General features: G+C 38.2%; 1 protein-coding gene across 3 annotated transcripts in view; it reads left to right on the top strand.

Annotated features, from left to right (window-relative positions):
* Positions 1-22,048, top strand: part of LGR5 (leucine-rich repeat containing G protein-coupled receptor 5) — a 146,702-nt gene that overhangs the window by 85,434 nt on the left and 39,220 nt on the right. For all 3 annotated transcript variants that reach the window (XM_011978514.1, XM_011978513.1, XM_011978512.1), the window contains exons 3-4: positions 616-687; positions 11,278-11,349. In XM_011978514.1, the coding sequence (XP_011833904.1) occupies positions 616-687; positions 11,278-11,349 (144 nt within the window). The remainder of the gene's footprint in view (positions 1-615; positions 688-11,277; positions 11,350-22,048) is intronic.

The following is a 22,048-nucleotide window of genomic DNA, read 5'->3' as shown; positions in this document are numbered from 1 at the left end:
CCATTAAATAACCCATGTTAATGTCCTTCATGCTAATATCTCTTTGTTTTCAATTTGTTTAAGTATTGCTCTACCAAATCATGTTAAATTTAAGCTGCTCTGTCCTTTGCTGGTGGAGTTTAGAAAAAAGTGATTGTGATAGTCTACACTCTTATTTGACAAATTTAATAAGAAAGTTGGGTATTTTGAGGTATAGTTGCAACAGAAGGATTCTAATGTTTATCTAATCTATTTTATGCCTACAAAGAATAGTTGTAAAACTCATGTGACAGTCACATTTTGACATTACAATTTTTTGCAAATTATCATATGGTGTTAGCATTTGCTTAAAAATTTGTTTAAAGGACAGTTTTATATATATGCACATATGGTATAAGCTATTAAATGGTTTATTGTGAAGTAGGTAATTTATTACATTTCTTTTTAGGCACTTCTGCCAACATTTTAATTAGAAATTCATAGATTTTTTTGCAAAATATAACAAAACAAAGTTCTTGATAGTTGCTTTTGATACTTGTGGTTTAAACGTAGTTGTATTGCATTTTTTTTAACAATTAAATGCCTTCCACATGAAGAGGTATGCTCACTCTCTCTCCTCTCCATTGAAACCCACAGACGTCTTGCGGGAAACGCTCTGACATACATTCCCAAGGGAGCATTCACCGGCCTTTACAGTCTTAAAGTTCTGTAAGTAAACTGAGTGTTGTTGGATATATTTCTGATTTTAGTGTCAAATGGCTGCCAATTAACTTGTAAAAGTTGATTGTCTCTAATAAACTATTGAAATCCATGGGATAATTCATCTAAATTCAAGTTTACTTCATTGGTACCATAGAGCCATATCATACTTGGCTAAATTTGTATGTGAAAAAAAATTCATCTCTCCATTTCTAATTTTAATATCTTAAATTTTTGCCTTTAAATAACTACCTTATCAACTCAGACTTTTAAAAGAGTATTTCCCTTTCCTTTTGTGTTATGAAATTGGGGTGCATGTCTTCAAAAGCATTTTGATGACAGGGTGAATAAATCACTGTGATGCTGACATAATGAGACCACAGCTTCGAACTGGTTTCAAAGGGCGGTGAATAAGCATCAGCTACAAGAACCAAGTTTGTGTTCTACCTGTGAATAGATAGGGCAAAACCTAGTGTATAGCAGATACACTGAGCAGTTGTTTATTTGTTAATTCATTGAAAATTGTAAATATATGAGGTTTCTCATTATTTAATGTCCAATTTCTCAATTTGTTTTCCAGAAAACTCATTATTATTGAATACTTCCTTCTTCTGGTACCCATTGTTTAATTTTCTTTTAGTTTGTTCTGTGTAGAAGAAAGAGGCACTTAAGTAGATAAAATAGTTAATGCAAGGAAAAGTTTATCTCAGAAAAAAATCCTGATTTTCTTTCTTTGACGTAAAAGTTATTAACTTTGATATATTTCTGCTTATTGAAAATTGCATTTCAGTGGCCTAAAAGACACATAGGTTAAAAAAAAACAGTTTAATTCAATTTAATATTTCGTTAAAAGTGAAATTCAACAGCAGAACCATTATTTGATCACCTTAGGAGATTAGGTTTGGTTTCCCTTCCTCTGTCTGAATTTTTTTCTTTTCTTTTTCTTTTTTTGCTACTAAGAAGAGATGTTTTTAAGTTGTAATGTTGCCAAACCCTAACAGTAATTCCTTTTGTGGTAAAATTCTGAGTTGTATATAGTTTCACAAACCCCCAAAAAATATCTGGAACCATTCAAAATGTATCGTGAGAGTCAAGTTTAGATAAGAACTAAAGTGATTTTTTTTTTCCCATATCGAGCTATGTACCACTAAGTATTTGGGATACTTTCAAAATAAATTTTACTAGAATCAATTATTTTAATTCACTTAACAAAGTGTATATTGGATATATAAGCTAGTGTGTGTGTCTCCAGACATCATAATTATACTTTAATTATAAATATGTAAAGTGAATATGTATAAATTAATATGGATATATATGAATTATATATAAACTAGTTATAATTACATATAATTATAATTTTAAATCTTTGCATTCTTAAATATGAATTATACTAATTAGTATGAAGTCATACTAATTTTTCTATCATAACATTTTTATATTTTATACTAATAATTATACCATTATATATTTCTAATTGCATTCACCAGTGCATTACTAGTGAATGTTTGTTTCCCACAATGCCCTAAAGATCCATGAAATTAGAGATATCATCTGTCTTGGTCACTGGTATATCCTCAGCTCCTATGACACTTCCTTGCTTATAGTAGACATTTAATAAATATTTGTTGAATTAATGATTCAGGCTGATGATCTAGAGAGAATAAGGGAGTTCTAGACTTTTCAACCTTTTCTTCATTTTGTATGATATTGACCCAATGCTATATGTTTATTAATAGAATATCTATTGTGTATTAAACAAAAAAGTTGTGCCTTCATGTCTGATATGTTCTTTTACTTACAAACAGGCTTTTTACCCAGAATGCTCCTGCACACACTTTGCTGCTTCTTAAGGTGTATTTTACCTGAACACGCTAGAGAGCACTGGATTGATCTGATTCAAAAATGAAAAGCATAGGTTATTTCTCAAGCTAACTATTAAAATGTACCCTTTCCATCAGAAAAAAAATGATATTTAGACCCTCTCTTTTATCCACTCCTACTAACCAACGTTTCCTGTCTCCTGTACAATCAAGGGTTCAGCAAAGCCTAGTGCATGTCATGCTCAAATTAGCGTTAAACAAATTATTACTAGAAATATAAAGATCAATAAATATTGTTCATGCCCTTGAAGAGTTTATAATCTAGTGACAGACTGTGGGACCAAGATAGTGGGACAAAGACATAAAAACAGAGATCACTTCTGATTTTTGTGGAAAGTGTGTCCAGATACCTGTGCAGGGTACTGTGAAACTACAGAGGTTGGGGAGTTGATGTCGTCCCATCCGATGGCTCAGATTTGGCTTCCTGGGAGAGAGGCTTTCCCAGAGATGACCCAGGAGCTGAATCTTGAAGCACAACTAGGAATTAGTCACTCAAATAAGATAGCCGACAGAGGGGACAATATGTACAGCAACACAGAGTCAAGAAAGACCTGGGATGAACAGTAGCTCCAAGCAGGTTAGTACTTGAGCATTCAGGAGACGCTACAGAGCATTTGGAGAAGAGCTCGCAAAGACAGGAGTCCCAGTTGCAGGGATCCCATATGTTAAGTCAAAAAAAAGTGGACATTATTATATCCTAGGCATGATGAGGAGTCAAGGAAAAGATGTACGTAAGTGAGGAAAGGCCATGTTCAGACTTTGTACTATAGCTGGGTCCCTGTCAGTGTGAGGAGAGTTCAAGAGGAAAAAAATCTTGCCAGAAATTGTGTTCACTCTTCTCTTTACTTTGCTGATCTAAAGACTAATATTCAATGAATGGACTCAAATTGTCAAATATTTTTAAAAGTATTTTGGTTTTTGTATTAGATTGTTTGTACTATGATAACAGCATACCACAAACTGGGTAATTTATAAAGAAGAGAAGTTTATTTCTCATAGTTCTGGAGGCTGGGAAGTCCAAGATCAAGGTCCTGGCATCTGGTGAGGGCCGCTGTCTGCTTCCAAGATGGCATCTTGAGGGCCAAATCCTCTGGAGGATAGGAATGCTGTGTCCTCCTGTGACAGAAGGTGGAAAGGCAAAAAGGGAATAAACTTCTTCCAACAAGGCTTTTTACAATGGAATTAATCTATTTCATATGATTGTACTCCAAACATTTTTAAGGCAATAATACAAAATATTTATAAAACAAACTTTTAAGAAATTCATTGAGATCACCATTTCTTATTTTTCTGCTAATTTAATTAAAACATCTCCCAAAGGCTCTACCCAACACCTCCCAAAGGGCCCCACCTCCCAACACTGTTGCATTGGGAATTAAGTTTCAACATGAATTTTTGGAGGGGACAAAAACATTCAAACCATAACAGCATTAAAACAATTTTTCTCAGCAATGTTGGTTCTACCTGTTACAGAGTGTTTTGGAAATTTGTGGGAGCATCTTTGGTTGTCCAGATGATTGGCATGTAGTAAGCTGTCCTGCAATGTGCTGCACAGCCCAGCATAAAGAATTCTCCCTTATTCTGGCTTCTGACTGTCCCTCCATACCAACTATAAATCAATAATACTTTAATGTGTAATTGTATTTAAATGTTTTATCAGAAGTTCTGCATATGCTTAATAATTTGCACAGGAAAAATTAAATGGAATAAATATTTTCTCTCAAGATAATTAAATAAGTAACTAGTTTATACATCCTGTCTATTCCTGATATTTTAAGATTTCTAACCACACATTTAGTTTAAAATTGTGTTAGTAGCTGGGCACGGTGGCTTACGCCTATATAATCTCAACGCTTTGGGAGGCAGAGGTGACTGAATTACTTGAGCTTGGGAGTTCAAGACCAGCCTGGGCAGCATGACAAAACCCCATCTCCACAAAAAATACAAAAATTAGCCTGGCATGGTGGTGAATGCCTGTGGTCCCAGCTACTCAGGAGGCTGATGTGGGAGGATTTCATGAACCCAGGAGGTTGGGGCTACAGTGAGCCAAGATTGTACCACTACACTGTAGCCTAGGTGACAGAGCAAGACCTGTCTCAAAAAATATATAAATAAAATAAAATAATGCAGTAGAAGAATTACCTCAAAAGCCACAAAACAAATTAAAAATATGGAACCATGGAAATGTGCAACCTCTTTAAAATAACTATTGTTAAATTACCAGAGTAACAAGAAACACAGGATCTCATTGAATTTCATCAACAAAGTTTGCTTTGTAAATATTTTGTATTATTGCCTTTTAAGGTTTTTAGAGCACAATCATGTGAAATTTATGTTGTGATAATTATATAATGACTTATTTATCTGAGGGTGGCAGGCTTATTGCTTTTTTAATCTTACTCTTTTACTACCTAGCAAAGTCTACCACCCAACTTCTGAGAAGGCAGTTTTGTGACTATTTCTTTTTCCAATTTAGCCTCAATTCTCTGTTGCCTGTGGAGGGATTTTCAGGGCCTTTTAAAGTACTGGGGAATGAATGCTTGCTTCAGAATGTTATGGAATTTTGAGACAGGGTAAATATTCTCTGTGATATTTCCACACTATCTTGCCCTAAAACATAGAAAATTATTTTGACACTATTCATCTGTAAGGAACACTCATTTGGGAGAATATTCATGCTCAATTGTGAGTGTCACACTTCCTGATTTTCTCCACCATGACATTTGTAATTTGACTTGGCATATTATATTTATTTTAATAAAGATTATTTCCTTCTTTCCCTTATATAAGTTATGATCTGTCATTACATATCTGTATTAGTCCATTTTCACACTGCTATAAAGAACTACCTGAGACTGGGTAATTTATAAAGAAAAGAGCTTTAATTGGCTCATAGTTCTGCATGGCTGGGGAGGCCTCAGTAAACTTACAATCATGGCCGAAGCCGCAAGGCATGTCCTACATTGCATCAGCAGGGAGAGAGCCAGGGGAGATCTGCCACACATTCTTAAACCATCAGATCTCGTGAAAACTCATTCACTGTCATGAGAATAGTATGGCAGAAACCCCCCCACCATGGTCCAATCACCTCCTACCAGGTCCCTCCCCTAACCTGTAAGGATTACAATTTGACATGAAATTTGGGTGGGGACACAGAGCCAAACCATATCAGTGTCTCAACTAGTTTTTATTCTAGTATCCATCTAGACCTCTACTCTCATGTTCCCATTCTCATGCAGAATGGCTTCTGATCACATTATTTTTCTCACACCCAAACTTATTTATTAAAAGTAGAGGCAAACGGCTGTAATCCCAGCACTTTGGAAGGCTGAGACGGACAGATCACCTGAGGTCAAGAGTTTAAGACCATCATGGCCAACATGGTGAAACCTCATCTCTATTAAAAATACAAAAATTAGCTAGGTGTCATGGTGCACCCCTGTAATCCCAGCTACTTGGGAGGCTGAGGCACAAGAATCTCTTGAACCCGGGAGGCAGAGGCTGCACTGAGCCAAGATAATACTACTGTTCTCCAGCCTGGGCAACAGAGTGAGACTCTGTCTCAAAAAAAAAAAAAAAGTAGGGGCAGGCATCTGATTCATTCATAAAAATGTTTCCTGAGGTAGTTGCATATGAGCATCATGTATATAATGACATTTATATCATCTTACTATAAATTACTTTTCTTATATTTCTTCTTTATAATACATTTAGGGCACATCAATAAACTATATTAACATTTTTCTTTGAAATAATGTGTGTAAATAGGCTACCATTCTATGAATTTTACTTAAGTATAATAGAAGTGGCATTACAAAATGTTTGTTATTAAAGGGAACATTGAATCCAATATACTTGAGAACCACAGTGCTACAGGTAAAATGCTGAACAAGATAGACCTGTCCCTACTCTCATGAAAACTCTCTTAACTGTTTTATAAAGTTCAAAAGTGGCTGGAGAAAAGAAATAACTGATGGTATTATGATATGGGGAGGAAGATAATGTGAGAGTAATATTTGTCTGGGCCCTGACCTGAATAAGGATGGTAAAGAGGATGCATGGACAAAGAAGAGAAAAATAATCTTGATCCAATCTATTAAGATGGAGAATGAAGACAGCAGCAGCCATCCTTGGCTAGGTCTGTTTTACATCTGAAATCTTATTACTGTGAATGCTAAAACATCCCTAATATTTAAAGTTATTTTTCCTGTAAATATTGGCCCTAATAAAAATAATAAGTAATTGGTTCTATATGGCAAAATATCCAGTCCGTGGAATTCTGAACCAGGCTGTCCTCAGCAAAGGTTCATTTTCTAGTGTAAGTCATTCCATGAAAGAATGGCTCATCCTTCTGCCACCCAAGACCAAAACCAAAACCACATGGAGGTGATGGGTAAAACTAGCCATAGAAAAGTCACAATGAGCCAGAATTCCCCCATTCTCATGTAGACCCAGAATAGAGCCTTGATGGTTACTTTATATCCACACAGAGGACAAATAGGCCAAAGGAATACCTAAGAATTGAGCTCCGTTGTAACCAAGTTCCCATTCAGCAGGTTATTTAATCTCCCTCTCCATCACTGTACCTGTTCTTACTTAGTCCTGTTGGCAAAAAAAAAAAAAAAAAAAAAAGGTGGAGCAGGGACCAAAAAATTGTATAGAGTAGCATGGGAATGCTGTATGAAATAGTGATTAATTTTAAAGCTCCTGGGACAAAGAAATTAAGAAAATATAGAAGTCATCTTTTGTCTCTAGAGAAAGTGTTTCATTTTCTTTTCCTAATCATATGTGAATGATAAAAATGAAGTTTTACATGCCTACACCTATATTCAGTATGTTTATATTGCATGTATTCAGTAAGGAGTATTTTCAAAAGAAATCAGCAGCCATGTGTAAATGTTTTGTTTTAATTGCACCCCCTAGCACTATAAACCTTGTAATTGTTTTGTCTCCCATTGGAAGATCTTAAACAAAAACAGAATTTTCTAATTAACCCACTGGAGACTTATAATGATATAATAAAGATAACTTGCTCTTGTTTTGTCATTTGAAAGTAATTAAACAAAAGTTCCTTATTTAGGGAGTGATCAGGGCTTAAATTGTTTTTTAAGTTATATTCTTGGTGTTTTACTGGTAGACATGGTTGAAAATTTAAGTCATTGGGAGATAGCTTGAGGGTAGCTTTAGAAGTTATCATTGGCCAGGCGCAGTGGCTCACACCTGTAATCCCAGCACTTTGAGAGGCCGAGGTGGGTGGATCATTTGAGATCAGGAGTTCAAGATAAGCCTGGCCAACATGGTGAAAACCCATCTCTACTAAAAATATAAAAATTAGCAGGCGGTGGTGGCACATGCCTCTAATCCCAGCTACTCAGGAGGCTGAGGCAGGAGAATCACTTGAACCTGGGATGCGGAGGTTGTGGTGAGCGGAAATTGCACCACTGGACTCCCATGTGGGCAACAGAGTGAGACCCTGTCCCCCAACCCCACACGAAAAAGTTATCATTACTAAAGTTCATTTAAGTTCCATTCTCTGAGGAAGATACATAAAGCAGCAGAGAAAGTTCTCCACTATTCAATGACGAAAAGCTATCTGAAACTCTTTTATCTTCCACCTCAATTTTTCAGATATTTTAGGGAAATCATACTTTAAGAGTTTCACTGTTTGGTTAGTAAAGCAAAGGACAATGCAATACATACTTTGTACCAGTAATATATTATTTATTAACAAACAGTTTAGACATCAATTAATTCTATTATCTTTATCTTATCATTTAAAAGTATCACAAAAGTAAAGCAATACCTAGAAAACATTTTTGTGAACTTAAAATTGGATGATGGATTGAAACTGCTTGGGAAAATGTAAAATGACAAAAATGTAAAATAACAATAAACTAACACAGAAATCCAAACTTTTAATACTCAGGTAAATTATGCAAAACATAGAATTCGAGTTTCAGTTCTCCTAATTCCCTGACTGGTAAGTGAAGTGTAGGGATCTTCCTAAAACTCAACTTTATTCCTAAGGAACCAATACATTTGTGACTCTTGGCTTATGAAATTTTAATTGAATCCAAGTTTAACATAATGAAATTAATTGAGTAGAACTATTGGAATACAAATGACGTAATTACGTTCCTTAGAAAACAATCTCAGGCATGGTGAGAAAGGCATAATTTTAATGATCTCCAAATATTTTTCAAGTCTTATTTGTATATGAGCACGTATTTATATACATAAAAGTACTATAAATACTTTCATATTTTAATCCTCCAACACCTTTTCAACCAGACGATTTTATTCCCGTTATACAGATAGAAGACCAAAGGTCAGGAGGTTAAATGAGTTTCCTCGCCAAGACTAAAAGCTTAGGTCTTATCTCCAAGCCCAATGCAGCTCTTCCTCAAGGTCAAATGAAGATTTTTTTTTTTTCTTTTTTTGAGACAGGGTCTCGTTTTGTCCAGAGTAAGTAGGACTACAGGTACATGCAACCACTCCTACTTCCCCAAGTGTAGAAATATTTAGATAACTGGGTATAGTAACTCACACCCATAGTCCAGGCTACTCTAGAGGCTGAAGCAGGTGAATCCCTTGAGCTCAGGAGTTCGAGTCCAGTCCTGGGCAACAAAGCGAGACTCTCCTATCCTTCTTTTCTAAAAAAATAAATAAATAGGCTGGGTGCGGTGGCTCACAACTCGGATTACAGAATCCCAGAACTTTGGGAGGTTGAGGTGGGAGGATCACTTCAGGTCAGAAGTTTGAGACTAGCCTGGCTAACATGGTGAAACCCCATCTCTACTACAAATACAAAAATTAGCCGGGAGCAGTGACGCGTGCCTGTAGTCCCAGCTACTGAGGAGGCTGAGGCAAAAAAATCGCTTGAACTCAGGAGGTGGAGGTTGCCGTGAGCCGAGATGGTGCCACTGTACTCCAATCTGGCGACAGAGTGAGATTCCATCTCAAAATAAATAAATACATACATACATACATATTTAGCACAGCATGGGGTGGTTCTCAGTGGGTGGTGCCCTGCTCAGCAGTGTTGGCATCACCTGAGAGCTTATTACCAGCGTGAATCTCCGCGCCCTTACTCAGACCTACTAAACCAGAAACTTTGGGGTGGAGCCCAGCATTCTGTTTTAACCTTCCAATGGCTTTTGATGAACCCTAAAGTTTGACAACCACTGGCACAGAGTTTTCTTTTTCTCTGGCTCATTAAATTGTCAAATCCAGCACAAAAATTATTCGTCTCGAGAAAGGGCCTATTAATGTACATTAAAAGGGCCAATTTTTACTGAATGCTTCTCATGTAGCAAGCATTGTTCTATGAACCTTCACTCATTGAATCATCACAATGAGCCCTGCAAGGTAGGTGTTATTTACTAATCACTGAGGCATGGAGAGACTCGGTGGTTTTCCCATCTCTAGTGGCGGAGAAGAGGTGGTCAGATTTGAGAATCCATGTTCGTAACCATACCGTTCATATGCAATCTGAGAATCTGCACAGTCAGCACATATGCCTCGAGAATGCTGCCTGGTGCGCTGGAAAACACACCAACCTTTGGAGTTAGACACACCTGGGTGGAATTCCAGCTAGTCAGGTAGTAAACAGAAACTTCCTTGGTAGAGATGAAAGAACCAGGCAGATTGTTTCTGAAATACAAACACAAGTTTGCAACTTAATAAGTAGAAATATTTCTTTCAAATTTCTGCTTTCCTAAAATAGTCTTCTGCCTCAGGCTTACAGGGACTACAAATACTGGGAGAAAAAAAAATGTGCTGCAAAATGCTTGTGTTATAAACATTTACGAATAAGGTAGCAAACTATAAGGAATCTCGTGGGAATTTGTTTCCCTGCTATTTCCTCATTAGCAATGATATATTTTTATTTCATAGCGCCCAGGTGTTTCCATTCTGTCATCCCCATAGTCTGAAAAACTGTTCAAATTTTTCAAGCGCAAATGCAGAAACACAAATACTTCACAAAAAGAATTTAGCTTATATCAAAATACAGCCATGCAGAGAAGGTAGACAATTTTAGCATCCTACGGTTATCCTTATTTCCATTTGGTAATCTATACAAGCAGCAGGATGATCCTTTAAAAACATACATAAGAGCATGTCATTTTCGTACATATGCCCTTCAACAGTGGTTTCTCATCACACATAAAATAAGGCCTTATGTTGGCCGGGAAGCCCTCCATGAAATGGTCTCAGGCTCTCTCTCTCCCAGCCTCAAGTCCTCACTCATTCCTCAGACACAGTTGGTCCTTTGCCGCTCCTTTAACAAATCAAGCAAGCTCCCTCCAGCCTCCAGCCCTTATACTTACTCTTCCCTTTTCCTTAGTAACTTCCGAAATGTTCACAAGGATTTTCTAACTGTCTTCCTTCTGGTCTCCAGTTAAATATCACCTTTCAGAGAGGCCTTCCCTGACCACCTTTAAAATAAAAATCTCACCCCCGATACCATCTATCCCAAATTCATAGTTTTGTTTTTTATTCATAGTACTTATCACTTGTCTCATGTTATATTAATACACTCATTTGTTCATCTTTAATTATCTTCACTCTTCACAGGAATTTAAGCTCCCCAAAAGACAAGACTTTGTCTGATGCTCTGTTGTTTTTCTGACACTTGAAACAGTGCCTGGCCCTGTTATGGCCTGTTATTGTTCTTTTTTTTTTAACATTTTTCTTTATTTCTTTTAACATACAGTATGCTGCAGAATAATCAGCTAAGACAGGTACCCACAGAAGCTCTGCAGAACTTGCGAAGCCTTCAATCCCTGTAAGTATAGTAGACATTGCAAAATATATTTAAGATCAATTTGGGAAAAGCATTGAAATGTTCAGTTGGCCATTTTAGTATGTTCCTTGGTTGGGAGTCATACCTAAATAAATTGTGAATGAGAGCCTATTAGAGCAACAACTCTTCATTGTCTCATTGAGCAATATGTATGGGAGGAACCAGTGTTCAAGTTTGGGGTTTTAGGGTGGACATTTAATTTCAGCACCTCCAGTCCAAAGCACTACTTCCAAGATCCTGTCCTACATTCCCCTGTAATATTCTTGCTTCTGAATTCAAATAAGAAATAATGCTTTCCTTTTACTTAAAAAAATAGATGCTGTATTAGGAGATATACCTAATGTAAATGATGAGTTAATGGGTGCAGCCCACCAACATGGCACGTGTATACATATGTAACAAAACCTGCATGTTGTGCACATGTACCCTAGAACTTAAAGGATAATTTAAAAAATAAATAAATAATAAAAAATAGATGCTGTAATCTAGACATTTTGACATCTTTGATTTATTCTGTTTTTAGATTGAGTTGTCTTGTAATCAAGTTTTTTTGAGTCAAATAAAGGCTTACTTTTTTTAGTACTGCCTATATAATACATTAGGAATCCTCAAGTCAGGAGCCTAAGATCTACAGGTATATTCTGAAGCTTCCCCATCACAGAACACAGATGTGCAGACGTAGCCATAAACAATCCCACAGATACAAACATGCCTTAGACTCACACACCACACACAGACACATGGACTCACAGAGGTGCTGGTGTTCCCTACTCTGAATCCACAACTTTTCCGTCAGGAGTTTCCTACCCCCCTACACACACTGATTGAAAACTTCTGAATAAATAAAATTACTCACAAAAGAACATTCTCACCAGCTAAATGTTTTGGAGCTTGTATTGTAAGCAGTTGATTGTAGCGATTACTTGGCAAGTCTATACCACTACTGTTTTGTCAGTAAATCTTCCTCCCATTAGAATGTGTGTTTACAAAATATTGTATGATTTCCAATATATCACACATGTGTGATATATGCTCTAATTTTACTTACACTGGAGGTACACATCTGCCAAACAAAATACTGGGTTGTAGTTCGTGATGAGGAAGATAAATGCATTAAAAGGGCAAATAAATATTGATAAACATTGTGGACTCCAGCTGAAAATTGTTGTAAAGAATCCTTTGGTTAATAATTACATATAGTTTGCTTAATGCCTTTTACTGAGGTAACATAGAGGGAGGACTGTGAGATTTGAAGATGATACTTTCGTCCTTTGATCTTTTTTTTTTTAAATGAAAGAAAATCTGTGCTCGAGATCATTTTAAGCCTTTTACTCCAGTCAAACAAAGTGACTTCCTAGGTTTTCACCAGCCTATAGATAAACAAGCCCACAAGGGCCCCTTTGTGGTATGGGATAGGTCTGTTGTATTTTCTGGAGCTCCTTAATGTCATGACAGTATCACTTCTCCTTTGTTGCACAAGCCTTTACCTGAAGGAAAGAAGAAACAGCTGGAGAAGCAAAACAGCCTCAAGTTGGGGCATCTGTGTAAGGGTACCGGGATCTAGTGGCTAAATTGAAACGGAGATAATGGCGGTAGCCAATAGGAACTTTAAACAGCTGCCAGGCAGGCAGTAGATAGAAGGATAAGAGTTTGTAACCAAAAGCCACTATCAGCTGAAAGAAGATCACAAACAGAACACAAGCAGAAGTGAACTCTTTGAGAAAGAGAAAACCATGAATCTTTTGTTCGCTGGAACTGGTGGTGCCTCTCTGATAAAGGTGTTCAGATTTAGTTTCTTACAGTCTAGATATTTACTGTTCACCAGGTGTCTCTACGTTTGGTTTCTGGTTTGCAAAAAGAATAACGTTTTGAAACTTTATAAATATGTGTTCCCTGTGAAAAGGTCAAGGGTTAACTTTCTGGTTTGACAGTGACCACATCCAAACTAAAGGATCTAGATGGATCCTCGGCCCCCAGTTCACATTGGATTGTATCAGCTGAGTTATGCAATGTTTGTCAGGGGCCTCTTTGTCCAGAGCACAGACAGACCAGTGTGAGTGCTGAATGTTGGTAATGTGTGCCGGTGGACCACTTTTTCTCACTGATATTTTTTGTGCTGCTCTGATACAAGGCTTAAGAGTTGTCAAAAAAAAAAAAAAAAAAAAAGCATGATACTTTGGGCGATTAAAGTGGGAGGATCACTTGAAGCCAGGAGTTTGACACCAGCTTGGGCAACATAGTGAGATGCCCCCCACCATCTCTACAAAATAAAAATTTAAAAACTTAGCTGGGTGTGGTGACATGTGCCTGCGACCCCAGCTAGTTGGGAGGCTGAAGCAGGAGGATGACTTGGTCCAAGAGTTTGAGGTTACAGTTTACAGTGAGCTATGATCATGCCACTGCACTCCAGCCTGAGCTACAGAGCAAGACCCCAAAGCAAAGAAAGAGAAGAGAGGAGAAGAGAAGAGAAGAGAAAAGAAGAGAAGAGAAGAGAAGGATAAACATAGGCTGAACCACCAACCCTGCAGACACCATATTGTACCAACAAAAGGAGTGCCCCACCTATACATACACCAGGCCAGTTTGGAGGTTTAGGGCACATTGTGCCCCTTTAAAGTTCTATTGTTGTCCTGGTTTTAAAGTATTTAATTGTAGCTTCTCTTTCTTCCTTTAAGCACTTATAAAAATAAAAACATCAGTTTGAGTTTACTGGTCATTACAAACATGCATTCCTTATCCATTCTCCATTCATTTTCCAGGCCATATGTTAGCCTCTGTGCTTCCACATCAATGAAGTAATGATGAGGGTAGGACTCTGCCTCATCCACACTGCCAACATCTGGGAAGCCTCCACTCCATTGCCATCTCTTCTTGGACTGGAGTCAACCCTTAGATCTTCACTTAGACTTTTTTTCTACATGACTTCTCTTTTTTTTTCTTTTCACTCTCTTGAATTCACTTTATTTTTCTCCACATTATTATATTTCTTGGATTATACATTCACTGTTTAAGAAGCACTCTACACTTGATAGGGGCTGTGTCCTCACTGTCTTTCTACATGCCTGGCCTTGTATAAAGAGTAATGGCAAAAACCACATTTTCTTTTGCACCAACTGAATAACTTCTACAGTGGGCCTTCTGAACACTGACTGCAAATAAGATTCATCTGGAAAGACCTGACGCCTAGGCTGCAGCCTAGAACAATTAAAATCAGAATCTCTGGCCAGGTGTGGTGGCTCATGCCTATAATCTCAGCATTTTGGGAGGCTGAGGTGGGAGGATCACTTGAACCCAGGAGTTTGAGACCAGCCTGGACAACATAGTGAGACCCCTGTCTCTCTATAAAAATTAAAAAGTTAGCTGGGCATGGTGGCCTGCGCCTGTAATCCCAGCTACACATGAGGCTGAGGTGGGAGGATCACTTGAGCACAACAAGAACTCAAGGGTACAGTGAGCCCTGATCATGCCACTGCACTCCAGCCTGGGCGAGAGAGCAAGACCATATCTCAAAAAAAAAAAAAAAAAAAGAATCTCTGAGGATAGGACTCATGCATGCACTAGTGTTTTCTAACTGGCTTAATTGCATAGTTAAGTATTTCCTAAGTGAAAATTAGGAAAACTATTGACCTGACCTGGAGCATTCCCTCAGATGATCTGCAAAGTATTCTCCTGAACTCTTTTCCAACCTGAAATTACAAGCTCAAGCAATGTAGCGAGATGCTGTCTCTAAAAATAATTAAGTAAATAAATACAATTGGCTGGGTGTCACATGCATGACTGTAGTCCCACCAGTCATGGTGGAGGCTGAGGTGGGAGGATCACTTGAGCCCAGGAATTTGAGGCTGCAGTGAGCTATGATCCTGCCACTGCACTCCAGCCTGGGCAATAGAGCAAGACCCTGCCTCTGAAAAAAAGAAAAGAAATACCTGAAATAATAACAAAATCCATACTTTGCATTCTACTATGAGCTAATAATATACTTAAAATATAAAAGTCAGGCATTGTCGCGTTTGTGTTTAATTGAAAACAGCTTGCATGCCTATGCATTCCACTGATAACCCGGGGAGATAAAGTTAAGAGGCCACATGCTCTATCACCCTGCTATTCAGATTTGTTCTGTGGGCCAGCAGCATCAGCACCGCCTGAGAAATGCAGAACACTGGGTCTCAGCTCTGTCTTACTTCATAAAAATCTTCATTTTAACAAAATCCTGGGTGATTCGTATGCAAAATGCATTTGAGAAATTAAAATTGTTAGTGTTCTAGAACACTAACAGAGTGGTCCACAAATCAAAAATGGTTGAAAACGACTGACATAGATCATTTGCATTCTTTGCTCCACCCATATACACTTGGCTTCCTTGAATAAAGTTTAGGAAATTTGATATATTGAAATTGGTAACATTGCTGTGAGGAAGAAACAAATTGTGCTCATGTTTCAAGGAATGTTAATTTTCCATTTATTACACACATACAAAAGATGCTTTGTTTTGTTCATAATGGAAACACATAGGTACACTTGTGGTTTTTTTGTTTTGTTTTGTTTTTTGAGATGGAGTCTCACTCTGTCACCCAGGCTGGAGTACAGTGGTGCGATCTCAGCTCACTGCAACCTCCACCTCCCAGGTTCAAGCGATTCTTCTGCCTCAGTCTCCTAAGTAGCTGGGATTGGAGGCACCTGCCACCACGTCTTGCTAATTTTTTTTTTTTTTGTAGAGATGGGGTTTCACTTTGTTGGCCAGGCTGGTCTCGAACTCCTGACCTCAAGTAATCCGCCTGTCTTGGCCTCCCAAAGTGCTGGGATTACAGGAGTGAGCCACAGTGCCCAGGACACTTGTGTTCTTTTAACTCTTCTGATGCTAACCAATTGCTGGGCTAAGGAATAAGAGTGCAGGCCCACAAGCCAGAGCCCAGAAGCCCAGAGCCTGCCCCTGTACAGCATGTACATTTGGCTTCTGACATGGCAATGACTGCCCAGACACCAATTAGATTTTTTGTAATGTAATCAAATATAACCTAATTTCCTTTCTGTTTTTTGGAAGGGAATAGGAAATGTAATCAGAATTCACAATAAGCTGTATGTTACCAAAAAACTTTTGGCAGTGTAGACATTTGAGGACTAGCATCAGATTACAGTGATTTGATGGAAACTCAAAACTTAACCCTCCCGTACCCTCACACTTCTATGTTAATAGTTAAGAAATCAATCTATAAAGAAAAATCATTGCTTCATTTGTGATCATCATTAATGAATTTTAAGCAACTCATTGTCACTAGTGAAGTTCAGGATGATCAGAGAGAGTTGCGTATTCATGTTTGTCCAGATAACCAGAGTATTATTTAATGCATGTTAGTTTTTATTCCAAGTGCGCGCAAGTGAAGCTAACTGTGGAATGTGCATAATCGCAAAGGTAATAGGTTGGTAAATAGGAAGTGAAAGAAGAATTAAACATATCTTTATTATTATCTCTATTCTCCAATTAACTAATATTCATCTTCAGAATATGACTGTATTTTAAAACCCAAGAATAATGTATAATTCCTGCCTGGCACATCTTACTATGATATCATCTTCAGGGCTATAGAACCCACCCCTGGACTCTATAAAATGTCAATAACTTCATCAGACTCTGCATGGTAGTCTTTTCCTTACAGTAGTCAAAAAAGAGAGAGAAACTAAGTGAGAGGAATAGGTAGGAGGAAGAGATGGGGCTCACAGTGCTGAGCAGAAAGTAAGACAAGCCTAGGACCAGGAGCAGTTTTCTCCCATTAGCATCCAGGAGCCTAACTGGCTTCAGACATGGGATGTAGAATGGGAAGGAAGAAACAGAAGACAAGGAAGTGTAAGCAGACCAAAACAAAGGAAGATGAGGTAGTCAAAAGAGTAAGATTAAAGGATCAAAGGGGTTAAAAAAAAAAAAAAAGTGGTTTTAGTATTGGTGACATTCCTTCCACTAAAATAGTCTCCAGAAACAGAAATCACAAGCCTACACAATAAAAATGAACCATGATTTTAGTTTGTTTTGCTTTCTTCACAAAAGTGCCAGGATGTTAGGTACGTATTGGGATGGAGGTGGACTTAGAAGTTCTAGAGGCCAAAGCATTTATCTATTGCACAGTGAAGCGTTCACTTCACAGAACCATATGCAGATCAGCACCCAGTGAATTCTTGGGAGGAGGCAAAGTTTTGCCCTGATTCTTCTCCAATTTAAACATTAGGGGAGAATTATTTTAACAGGAAAAGCTCTTTCTACATAATGTTTACAAGAAGAGAGAGCTAAAATTGGAGCATTGTCCACAGAATCATATAAGGAGGGAAAAGCGAATACTTTATGCAATAGCCATGCATGAAAGATCCTTATATCAGGTTACCTGTCAGTCCTGTGATAAATTGCATACATGGCCGTCCTATCAGAGAAATAAAGAGAACATGGGTGTTATGGAATGAAAAGTAAAATAAATTTGTTTAAAGCTTGTGATGTAAAATGAAGGTTAACTTTGGAAAGTAGATTGGACTCTTGGCTACAGAGATGACAGCCATATAAATGAGGCAGAGTCTTTCTGCCTTTTCAGGATAAACAGGGTCTGTGATCAGTTGTGAGGAGAGGAAAGCACATAAGGAAAGCAGCAGAGAATGGGAATATTGCAAAGACAAAAATCAGAATGTGGAATTGAATACACATCCATAGTTATCAAAGCAGCAGCCTCCCATATTTATTAAACAGTTTTACTTGCATCATCACATTTCGTCCTCACAGAAACCTCATGAAGTAGGTGCTGAGATTATTCCTTCCTTAGTACTGAGGAAGCAAAGAGAGCAGAGAGGTCAGCTGATCTTCCCAAGGTCACATGGTTTCTAACGGAGTCAGGCTAGAGGTGAGTCTGGGATAAGAACCCTGTTTTGCCACCAGATTCCAGAATCTGCCCATTTCACCACCACATTATCTTGCCTCTCTCAGAGAATCCTCTGCAGAAAATGGGCACTGATGAGAAGAAGGAAAGGCTTGACAGAAACACATATTACCTGTAGACATATAATTGTGAATGTTTATAAAAAGAAAGGGAAGTTGGAATGTTGCAAAACGGAAAGAAAAAAATAAAAGAAGGGAAGGCAACAGTATCAAAGCGTGAGCCAGTCAGCCTTTTCGACTGTTTCTCTGTGCATTTATTTGTCTGGTCCCTCACTACCTGTGAGGTAGAAACTGTCTCCACTTTTCTGAGGAAGAAACCGTAGGTGAGAAAGTGAAAGGCATCCTGCCACTAATGCAAAGGTAAGGTCTGATTAGACAAAGACAAGAAAGAAGAGCATTCCAGACAGAAGGAACTATGTGTGTAACTCCTTACAGTGGTGGGGGAAACCTGGTATATCAAGAAACAGAAGGTCAGTGCAGCTGAGGCAGCAGTGAGGTGGAGAGACTTGCAAGAAGAGCACATCTAGTGAGGCAGGTGGAGGCCAGACCCTTTGAAAGACATTTGGGACATGTCAAGGATCTCAGTCTTTATCGTAAAAGCAATGGGAATCCTTTGGAGAGTTTTAAGGCTGGCAGGTGGGGGTACTCAGACTTGTGTCACTGCAATAGTCTAGGAGAGAAAGGAGAACTTCATCAGGGTAGGGACAGTGGAGATGAAGAAAGGGAGATGGATTTGAGAAATATCTAGGAGATGAAATTACCAGTGTTTGATAATGAATTGGCTACGAAGAATGAAGCAGAAAGAGGTGTGGAGAATAATTTCTAAGTTTCTGGTTTATACAGTCATGTGCTTACTGAAGCCAGTCACTGGACAAGACACACTGGGAGACGGCTATACATATTTGGGGAGTATGTGGTTCTGGGATAATGAGTTTGGTCTTGAGCGCTTGTGTTTAAGGAGGAACAACTAAGTAGAGATGCCACATAGTTTGAAATCCAGGTCTGGACTGAAAGAAAAAACAAGTAAAATCTAGTTTAGGCCCCCCAACCATGCATTTCTCTTCACCTAACACTTTATTATAATGATTGATTTGTCTGACTACCCTTTAGAAAACATGCTCCGTAATGGTTGGGACCATGCCTCCCTGGTTTACTGCTAGATCTTCAGCACCAGGTAGAGTACCTATGACAAAGAAAGCACTAGGACGTACTTATCGAACTGAACTGAAACCTCAAACTCTAAGTGTTGATCTAGATGGCTACTCAGACGAGACTGGGCACATTCAGGGTGATATGGCCAGAGGCTAGACAGCCACTCAAAGTCAGTTCATCTCCCCTAGTTTAACTGTAACCTGCATTCATTCATCTCCCTGGGTCCAAACTCTTACCTCTATACCTTGGCTTTCCCACATGCCTTTCTTGGGCTGGGAGTTGGACCCAGTGGTTCCTGCAGAGATTTTAGAGTTGATCTATCTGCCAGAATTAGTTTTCCCATTGTCTCAGCTGAGGATTCCCCATTCCAAGAGTAAGACGCAGCAAAGAACCATGATATTAAGTCTTGGAAGGTTAATGAGATTCAGATAGGCAGTGAGTAGGGGATGCTCATGAACACAAGGCCCAGAAGTACTGTGGGAAAGAACCAGGAAAGAGACTTGACTGGGACAGAGAAATGAGATAAAAGTTTGGCCAGATAAGGTAAGACGAGAGCTTTGAATATCAGAACAGAAAGTTAGGGTTTAAAAGGAATGATAATGTGGAAGAACTGTAGATTTCTAACAGGGGGATTATTTAGAGTGTAACTTTAGGGAGATTAATCTGGCAGCAGCCTACAGGATTAATTGAAGAGATAAGAGATCAAAGGCAAAAGGACCAGCTCAGAGGCTGTTGCAGTAATGCAGGTGTGAAGAGATAAGAGAATTAACTAGACAGTGGAAATGGAAAGTCTCGGAGATGAAGATAAATGGAAAGAACTTGGTGAATGATTGTTTGGAAGGCAATGGAAGATTCAAAAATGACCGCTAGATTTTAAACCCTGGTGATACCTGGAAGACTAATGGTGCGCCTGATAGAAAAAGGATCTTCGTTTTCTACGAAGAAAAATAAAACTGAAGAAGTTATTGCTGACATTACATTGGCTGTAGATCATCTCCTTGCCACAGTATTCACAGCAGTGGTGATCTCTGAGCTCACCAAGCAACTTTTAATGTAATTTGACTTTAAAATATATTCCTTATTGGTGTCTTGCACTCCTCAAAGATGCCAGAGAGACAGAGGTTTGGTTCCTTTAGACACTTCATCTGGCTCCTAGTCAAGACAGCTGATTAGTCTCTAAATTACTGCATTTCAATGAACCTGTAGACTTTTATCTCTCCCCAAGCTGGAGAGGGGGAAATTCTTTGTTTTGTTTTGTTTTTTGTTAACCATTTCAGAGGTAAGTCTAAAGCAATAATTTTTCTTCCTACTGGCCACCTTAAGTTTACCAGTACATAAGATGGTGATTAGAAAGACAAAAGCACAAATTTCCCATATAAGCTATCATGTTATTTAATATCTTCCTAGATAGGCTTAATATCTCCCTAGATATTAATTTGGAATCACACATTATGGTCTCCATAAATATTTAAAAAAACCACCACCACAACAAAAGTGACTCTGGTGTTATTGTGAAGAACTAATATAAATCATTATGGATTCAAGATGTAAGAGTACATATAGATTAAATAATAGCCCGATAGTATCATAATAATTCTGTGACAAATTTAGCTCCAATGATCCACTGATTCCAGGGCAATAAAATTTCAATGCAGTAAATTTTCTCACAACAAAAAATGTATGTACTTTGTTAAACTGTAATATATGCAGATACAGAACTACACGATTTTCACTTTATTGAAAAAGTAAAATAATAATCAAGAATGTTTTCATTTCTTAAAATTTATAAATGAACTAAATTGCTGTGGTTTTTTGGCGATCATGACTTGTTCAAAGTGGTCTCACAAAATGTACAATGTACTGTTTAAGAGGGTTGGTCACTTCTTTAAAACTTATTTTTTAAAAATGCTCATCCAGGCCGGGAGCCGTGACTCACACCTGTAAACCCAGCACTTTGGGAAGCCGAGGCAGGAGGATTGCTTAAGCCCAGGAGTTCAAGACCAGCCTAGGCAACATGGCAAGACTCCATCTCTACAAAAGTAAAAAAATAAAAATAAATATTTTTATAATGCTCATCCAGCTGGGCACAGTGGCTCACACCTGTAGTCCTAGCACTTTCGGAGGCTGAGGTGGGAGGATCACTTCAGATCAGGAGTTTGAGACCAACCTGGCCAACATGGTGAAATCCCGTCTCTACCAAAAAATACAAAAAATTAGCTGGGCATGGTGGTGCACACCTGTGGTCCCAGCTGCTCTGCTCGGGAGGCTGAGGTGGAAGAATCACTTGAACCCAGGAGGCAGAGGTTTCAGTGAGCTGAGATCCTGCCACTGCACTCCAGCGTGAGTGACAGAGTGAGACCCTGTCTCAAAAAATAAGTAAATGCTCATCCAAATATAAAATAGCAATATCAGTCATAAAAATGCATTGCTTCATAACTCTGTTTATTACAAGAATCCCTATAAACTGTATTATGCAGCTGCAACATTCTTCACACTTTTGGCTTTTTTTTTCCTCCAAGTCATCCATGTTAATAATTGACATTTTTACAGTCATCTCAGATATGGAATTAACCAAGATCAATGGCTTATCTTTTGACTAACACTTTACTTCTTGTAGTT

Source organism: Mandrillus leucophaeus, unplaced genomic scaffold, assembly GCF_000951045.1.
Source record: "Mandrillus leucophaeus isolate KB7577 unplaced genomic scaffold, Mleu.le_1.0 Scaffold196, whole genome shotgun sequence".
Lineage (NCBI taxonomy): Eukaryota > Metazoa > Chordata > Mammalia > Primates > Cercopithecidae > Mandrillus > Mandrillus leucophaeus.
The sequence above is the reverse complement of the archived record's forward strand: the minus strand, read 5'-3'. Positions and strand labels throughout refer to the sequence as shown.